Below are 7,984 nucleotides of genomic sequence, written 5' to 3' on the forward strand. Positions count from 1 at the left end.
GAAGTGCATTAGCATTGTTTAAATCACACTTATATGACCGCCATCAGTTTGTAGCAGTGAATGAAGATGTATCATATCGATCACAAGTGCAGTATGAAGTACCTCAAGGCTCAGTACTAGGGCCGCTACACTTCACGATTTATATGTTACCCTTGGGAATATCATCAGGAAACATGGTGTTAGCTTTCACTGTTATGCTGATGATACTCAGCTCTATATTTCTTCGTGGTCTGGTGAAACACACCAATTTGAAAAACGAATGGAATGCATAGTGTAACGGAGGCACGTTACAACTCTATATTACACTGGCTGAGGCGGCCAAATATGGACAGGATTCCGGTAAGAGAATCAGGGCTGGAGAAGAGATTCTTCACAAAGATGCTTTATTTAACAGTCTTTGGGTTGTCATCGGCACTAGTCATTCTTTGGCACTGACATCTGTATTAATGGTCTAAAAGAATAATAAAGAAATATAATTACAACAATATTCTGATAATTATTTACACTAACATGATAATCAAACATATGCAAATAAACACTGATTATACACTCAAGTCTGCATCTTTAACATTAACAGCAGCCTAATCTATGCAAATAAACATGACATAGTTGTGCAATGATGCGATATTAATGTAAACACAAGTCTGACGCAGAATAATAATACAGCTGATGCTAATACAGATTAGCGCATTTCTCTCGCGGCAAATTACGGCCGCTACGGCGCTCAAAAGTCACCGATGATAACCGCAGAACAATCGCGGGACATCAATAAGATACATTATATAGACATACATATGCAGATGTACTTACATCAAGGCATAAACGCATTATACAGAACAAAGCAATTGTGCAGAAATGAGCGTTCACCAAACCGTCCTTTGTGTGTCACACAGTACATCAGTCCGTGTTGATAACAACTCTGGTCCCTAGGACAGGCTTTCGTACACAGCCGCCCCCAATTATCTGACTGGATAATTGTAAACATCAAGAAAGTCTGTCTACAGTGTCTTAGGCTCTTCCTCAAAGTGAGGAAGTGGAATCAACCTAACAACTGGGCGAGTGTAGGATTTCTCATGAACTCTGACCCGAGCAGTGCGAATTTTTCCATCAGGTCCAGCCAACGTCTCAGTCACTGTGCCTACAGGCCAGAGGGCACGAGGAAGTTGGGGGTCAACAATGAGAACCACTTGGCCCATAGTCAGCTCTCGGCCATCCTTTCTCCACTTATGCCGATTCTGCAAACTTGGGAGGTAATCTCGGATGAAGGCAGTCCAGAAATGATCCGCCAACACCTGGCTGTGTCTCCATCTGCGTCTTCCGAGCAGGTTGGTAGAGTCAAATAAGACTTGAGGTAGGGAGGCATCGCGACGGCCCATAAGGAGTAGGTTCGGAGTGACTGGGTCCACGTCTGCGACATCAGAAGATACGTAGCCAAGAGGCTTGGCATTTAGAATGCCCTCGACTTCCACTAACAAGGTCTGCAGCACTGGCTCTGGCACCGTTTGCTCTCGTAGAATGACACGTAGTGCAGTCTTTACAGACTTGACTTCACGCTCCCAAGTTCCTCCGAAATGAGGAGCATTAGGTGGAATGTAGTGGAATCTGATCGTCTGTGGAGCAAGCAGCTCTTGAAGCTTGGGGGCCATGACATTGAAGGTCTCACGTAGTTCTCGATCTCCTCCTACGAAGTTGGTACCATTGTCGCAGAGCAATTCCATGGGCTTACCTCGTCGTGCTATAAACCGACGCAGAGAGAGCAGGAATGCATCAGTGTCAAGGTGTTCCAACAGGTCAAGGTGCACACATCGGGTGGTCATACATTTATAGAGGATGCCCCATCTTTTTTCATGGCGACGACCAACTTTGATTGAAAAGGGGCCAAAACAATCTACCCCAGTAGAATAGAATGGCGGTTGGTGAAGTTGCAGCCTGCAGGATGGAAGATCGGCCATTTGGGGGACTTCAGGCTTAGCTCGCCAGAACTGACAATCTTGACATTTGCGCTGATGCTTACGGATGGCTTCTCTGCCCCGAAGTATCCAAAACTGACGACGTAATTCTGCTAGCACCCTTTCAGAACCAGGATGAAGAAGTCTACAGTCTGTCTCTTTGATTAACAGCTTAGTTGTAGAATGGCTAGGATCCAACACAATCGGGTGAATGGCATCTAAGTCAAGGTTAGTTGCTCGACGTAATCGCCCCCCTACTCTGATGAGACCTGTGTCCTTATCATACTCTGGTGCAAGGGATGCCAAACGGCTGTTAGCTGGAATCGGCTGTCCAGTCTTCAGAGCTTGGATTTCTAGTGGGAATGAGTCCTGTTGAGCTTGAGCCAGGATAAGTTTCTCTGCTTCTACGTAATCGTCAGCTTGCGGGGAAGAGTCACTGTCTGTGGCAGCCGCCCCGTGAAGGGACCTGACAGTGGCCTGAACAAGCTCTAGCCATGTGTGGAATTGATTGGGGTCCAGAAGTGAATGACTGGAGACTGTGACAGTGCCGATGAATGCAGTTTTCCTCAACTCACTGACCTCTGGTTCTACCTTAATTACGGGTGTAGGTGGCCACTGTTCAGAAGGTTGAAGGAGGAAGTCTGGTCCTGAACTCCACTGGTGGGGACTTGCTAGCTGGGTCAGTGTCAGACCTCTTGTGATGTGGTCAGCAGGGTTGTGAGCTGAATCAATGTACCGCCATTCAGCTTTGTCTGTGAGGGTCTGGATTTCTGCTACACGTGTCCCCACAAATACCTTGTAGCGACAGGACTCAGATGTCAGCCAGTTCAGCACGGTTGTTGAGTCAGACCAGAGGATGACTGTATGGATGTTAAGATACAACTCAGTCTGGATCACTTTGGCTAACTGAGCGCCGGTCAGGGCTGCACTCAGTTCCAAACGAGGCATGGAGAGACATTTTCTGGGAGCCACTCTGGATCTGGCCAAAATGAAAGTGATATGGACGTGGCCTTGATCATCAGTAGTGCGCAAATAGGCCACTGAGCCGTATGCTCTTTCTGACGCATCGCAAAAGATGTGGAGTTCCCGGATGACACTAGGGTTATCAGCACAGGCTGGTGCATAAGGCCGAGGAAATTGCAGCTGTAGGAGGTTAGGAATCTCTCTTATCCATGATAGCCACTTCTCTCTTAACTGTAGAGGTGTTATCGGATCGTCCCAGCCCAAATTCCGCTTCCAGAGGTCTTGGATGAGAACCTTGGCCCGGGTGGTAAATGGGATGATATACCCCAGTGGGTCATACTGGCTGGCCAAGGTTTTGTACACGTTTCTCATAGTAGGCTCTAGGGGCTCAGTTGAGCGCAAATTATAGCCCAGGGTGTCACTAAGACAATCCCACCGTAAACCTAGAGTGGGTTCTTGTAGGTCGGTACTGGTTTTTGGTCAACCACAGGTCAGTGTTAGCAGACCGGGCTTCTGTGGGAAGATGTTCAATGACAGAGGGTACATTGCAGGCCCATTGTCTTATATCAAATCCTCCCTCAGACAACTGTTGACGAAGTCCATCGACTACCTTCTTAGCTTCATCAGAGTTCGAAGTGCTGTGCAGGCAGTTATCAACATAGAAGGAATTCTCAACTATGTTAACCAGACTGACCTTGTCATCCTGGTGTTCTTGGGCATTGCGCTGGAGGGCGTAGATGGCACAGCATGGGCTGCATGTAGTTCCGAACGGAAGCACCTGCCATTCATATATATCAGGTTCCTGGTCTCTGCACATGTTCCTCCAAATGAACCGCAACACTGGTTTGTCTTTGGGTAGCAAGCGAACCTGGTGGAACATACCCTTTATGTCTCCACTCACAGCCACACTGTGTTGTCGGAACCTCAGGAGCACACCTAACAATGATGGTCCCAGCATCGGACCAGGAAGTAGCTGACTGTTCAAGGACTGCCCTTGATGTTGAAAGGAACAGTTAAAGACGATCCTGTCCTTACCATTGTGATGTACGATGTGGTGTGGAATGTACCAGGACTCTGAAGTATTGTGCGCTTCTTCTGAGGTTATCTTGGCTACATATCCAGCAGATTCCAATTTATGGATTTCAGTGCAGTAAGATTTGGCTAGTTCAGGATCTCGTGCCAGTCTGCGCTCTGTACTTCGAAGACTGGGAAGAACAGCATCCTTGTCGGCATGGAGTATGGTCATGGGCAGGCGTCGGAGCAAAGGTGTGGCATAACGCTGAACGCCATCTATGTTCACTCTAGTGGTGTCATTCTGGAGCATGGCGAGAGCGTCTTTGTCTTGTTTGGACCTGGTGACCATTCTCTCATTGTATGGGAGGGTGTCGACCAACCAAAGTCGTTCAACATGCCGAATCAGATCATCATGTGGTGGAGCGGTGGTGATATGAAGGCACTGCTGATAACGCCGTGAGGGCTGCTTGGGGCTCATGGGACCTTGAAGAGACCATCCCAGCTGTGTTCTGATGGCTATTGGACCTCCGTCTGGACCTCTGCATACAGGCTGTATTGGCATTAAGAGGTGTGGCATGTCAGAACCAATGAGAAGTAATGGTTTTACTCTGTCAACAGGGTGAAGAGGAAGAGCTCTCAGATGACGATAAGCTTGTTGAAGTGCAGCCACTGGGTAGTTATGTTCTGCCAGGCTCAAACCGGTCGCAGTAAAGGCATTGGGGATAGTGAACCTCTGCATGGGTTTGGTGACTGATGAGACCTCAAAGGAAACAGACGACCCTTCAAGTTCTGTGTGAGATTGTTGAACAGTCTGTAAATGAAGTAACTCTGGGGTACAGGTTAGCTTGAGCTGCTGCACGACTGGGGAAAGCACGAGTGTTCTCTCTGACCCATCATCGAGAATGGCATGTGCCTCCATTGTGTGGTGTCCATTATGGAGGAGGACCTTGACGACCTTCAGCATGACTCTGGGTGTACGGTTTGGTCTGTCCAAGTAAACCCGGGTAGATGGAAGGCTGACGGTAAGGACAGCACTGGTGGTGTCTTTGATGGAATTGTGAAGAACTGTGAGATGTAGCTCTTTACAGATTGTACATGGACGTTTGAGGTTGCAAGACTCTACAGCATGGAACCGTCCGCATCTCCAGCAGCGTTTACTATCTTTAATCCAAGCTACAATCTGGGAGGTAGTCAACTTCTTGAAAGCCTCGCAAGAGTTGAGATAGTGTTCCCTGTTGTCACAGTGTGGACAGTATGGCTTGGGTTTGGAGCTGAACTTAGATGCTGTCGGCTCAGGAGTCTTGGTTGTACTCTCCCTTGTCAGGAGAACTGGCCTTGGCTGCTCCCTGGGATAAGGTGCTCCTCTAGCTCTACCAGGGGCCTTTAGAGTCTCACTCTGGTACATAGCCGCGGCTCTGCTGGAGATCCGTTTTGCTTGGGACTTTATCTGGAGCCAGTCTGCAAAATCAGGAAGTGTGTAGGTCTTGTCTGTGCCCGTTTGGAGAATACCCCGACTTAAACAGTATTCAACAAAACTGTCGCGATAGGCTGGTGGCAGTTTACTCAAGAGGCGGTCCACATGTGAGCCACACAAAAGCTCATAACCATTCTGGCCCTCAAGAGTTCTCAGCATACCCACTAAGGATTGTATTGACAATGCAAATGAGTCAAAGGCATTAGCATCACCCAACTTAAGAGGTGGGGTGCTCAGGATGGCACCCAACTCGGACTGAACAAGCTGTCTTGGCTGTCCATACTTGTCTTGAAGCGCCTGCAGAGCAGCGGTGTAAGGCTGGGGGTGGTACATGAAGGATTTAGCTAGCTGATGAGCACTGGAAAGTTTCAAATGGCTTAGTAGAACATGGTATTTATACTGTTCACTGATATGATTGTGATTACTCAACAAATTGTCCAATGCTAGTTTAAACAATGCAAAGTCACTCTCAGCACCACTTTCGAAAACTGGTAACGTGGGTCGTGGAATGCCATAGGCTGATGCAAACAGGAGCTCTGGACTCGGGTGAGGTGAGTGGACAGCTGGGGGGAAAGGCCCAGATGAAGCTGCTTGAACGTAACCAGGAGCATGAAGTGCTGTCGCCAATGTTTGGTGGCTGGAGACAGGGAGCTGCGATGGAACTGGGAGTGTTTTCACTGGCATTGTTCCTGTCTGTTGTAGCCCGTAGCCAAGGGTAGGTACTGTGGCAGTAACAGGTTGCTGGGTCACACCCTGGTATGCAGCGGATGTCGGGATGGTGTACACTGCTGGAGGCTGAGGTGCCACATTCGATGTTAATGATACAGAGTGTACTGGAACGGCAGTATGGGCAGATGGTGCAATGTCAGAGACTGGCAATGAGAATGCTTGTGGCCCTGTGTGAGGTGCAACAGGCAAATGTGTACCTGCAGAGTAAGTGACAGGTGGGGCCCACTGTGGCGGTCTAGGTGATGGCAGGGAAACTGCAGAGACATCAGGATCAGGCAGTTCAGTAGGACAGGGCAGCAGCGATGATGTCACAGCTGGTGACTGGAAGTGGTGCAGCTGAGGTGAACAAGCCTGCTTGAGCTCCATTGTAAGCTGTTGCGTGTTTGGAGAACAAGAGTCTTGAGGAACTGGAGTGGTCGTACCAGAGTCCATAGACAGCATGGAGGATACAAGTTTAGCTACTTCAAGTTCAGTCTCTGCTTGTTGAAGCTTACGCTGTCGTTCTAGTTGTTTCGACAAGGCCTCCTTTGCGGCAAGCGCCTCCTCTTGCATACGCTGGGCTTCTTTTGCTTGTGCTTGCAGTCTTTGGTGTTCCAGATCAATCAGTGAGTCCTCTTCTACTTGCTGCCGTAGACTGTCATACTGTCTCTGTTTAATCTTCTCCTCCAACATAGCAGTCTGGACGCTAGAGAGCTCTGGTGGGACATAGACACCAGCTGAAGTAATGGAACGCCTACTCGTCCTGGAGTGAGAGCTGACACCACTGTGAGACGTTTTCCTCGAGCTGCTTCGGTGCTCACTAGGACAATGAGAGGAAGCTTTTGGAGGAGGGTCACTTGAAGGTTGGTAGCCAACATCATAATCATCCAGATGGGTAGGTAGATTAGTCTTGCGTCGAGGTCTGGAGCTTGTCTCAGATGCGTCACTTTGTGCTTTGTCCATATTGGTTCAATCTTGCTCTCAATCCGACTCGAAGGACCACCTTTGTAACGGAGGCACGTTACAACTCTATATTACACTGGCTGAGGCGGCCAAATATGGACAGGATTCCGGTAAGAGAATCAGGGCTGGAGAAGAGATTCTTCACAAAGATGCTTTATTTAACAGTCTTTGGGTTGTCATCGGCACTAGTCATTCTTTGGCACTGACATCTGTATTAATGGTCTAAAAGAATAATAAAGAAATATAATTACAACAATATTCTGATAATTATTTACACTAACATGATAATCAAACATATGCAAATAAACACTGATTATACACTCAAGTCTGCATCTTTAACATTAACAGCAGCCTAATCTATGCAAATAAACATGACATAGTTGTGCAATGATGCGATATTAATGTAAACACAAGTCTGACGCAGAATAATAATACAGCTGATGCTAATACAGATTAGCGCATTTCTCTCGCGGCAAATTACGGCCGCTACGGCGCTCAAAAGTCACCGATGATAACCGCAGAACAATCGCGGGACATCAATAAGATACATTATATAGACATACATATGCAGATGTACTTACATCAAGGCATAAACGCATTATACAGAACAAAGCAATTGTGCAGAAATGAGCGTTCACCAAACCGTCCTTTGTGTGTCACACAGTACATCAGTCCGTGTTGATAACAACTCTGGTCCCTAGGACAGGCTTTCGTACACATAGTCTATATAAAAAACTGGATGATGAGTAATTTCTTACTGCTAAATTCTGTCAAAACAGAGGTGTTACTTAAAGGACCTAAAAACTCTGCTTGTAATAAACTAGAACACTTTCTAAGACTTGATGGTTGCTCTGTCAATTCTTCATCATCAGTTAGGAACCAAGGTGTGCTATTTGATCGCAATCTTTCCTTA

The 7,984-nt window shown here is 47.4% G+C and overlaps 2 protein-coding genes across 2 annotated transcripts; both read right to left on the minus strand.

Annotated features, from left to right (window-relative positions):
* Window positions 1–395: 395 nt before the first annotated feature.
* Window positions 396–3,284, minus strand: LOC113069085 (uncharacterized). The gene is made up of 2 exons (XM_026242056.1): window positions 811–3,284; window positions 396–451 (listed from the first exon to the last, which is right to left on the minus strand). Exon 1 carries the CDS (start codon window positions 3,282–3,284, stop codon window positions 999–1,001), a length of 2,286 nt encoding a protein of 761 aa, XP_026097841.1. The 3' UTR covers window positions 396–451; window positions 811–998.
* Window positions 3,285–3,333: 49 nt separating this feature from the next.
* On the minus strand, window positions 3,334–7,071 carry LOC113069086 (uncharacterized). Its single transcript, XM_026242057.1, has 2 exons — window positions 6,327–7,071; window positions 3,334–6,233 (listed from the first exon to the last, which is right to left on the minus strand). The coding sequence occupies exons 1-2, from the start codon at window positions 7,069–7,071 to the stop codon at window positions 3,334–3,336; spliced, it is 3,645 nt and encodes a 1,214-aa protein (XP_026097842.1).
* Window positions 7,072–7,984: the final 913 nt, after the last annotated feature.

This window comes from Carassius auratus, unplaced genomic scaffold (assembly GCF_003368295.1).
Source record: "Carassius auratus strain Wakin unplaced genomic scaffold, ASM336829v1 scaf_tig00000795, whole genome shotgun sequence".
NCBI classification, from domain to species: Eukaryota; Metazoa; Chordata; class Actinopteri; order Cypriniformes; family Cyprinidae; genus Carassius; species Carassius auratus.

Excerpts from the sequence above, each read along its gene's own strand:
- LOC113069085 (XM_026242056.1), bottom strand. The coding sequence starts at position 3,284 with ATGAGAAACGTGTACAAAACCTTGGCCAGCCAGTATGACCCACTGGGG.
- LOC113069086 (XM_026242057.1), bottom strand. The coding sequence starts at position 7,071 with ATGGACAAAGCACAAAGTGACGCATCTGAGACAAGCTCCAGACCTCGA. Across the intron at positions 6,234-6,326 it reads ACCTGTCACTTACTCTGCAG|TACACTCTGTATCATTAACA; the intron begins GTACACATTTGC and ends CTGCCGTTCCAG.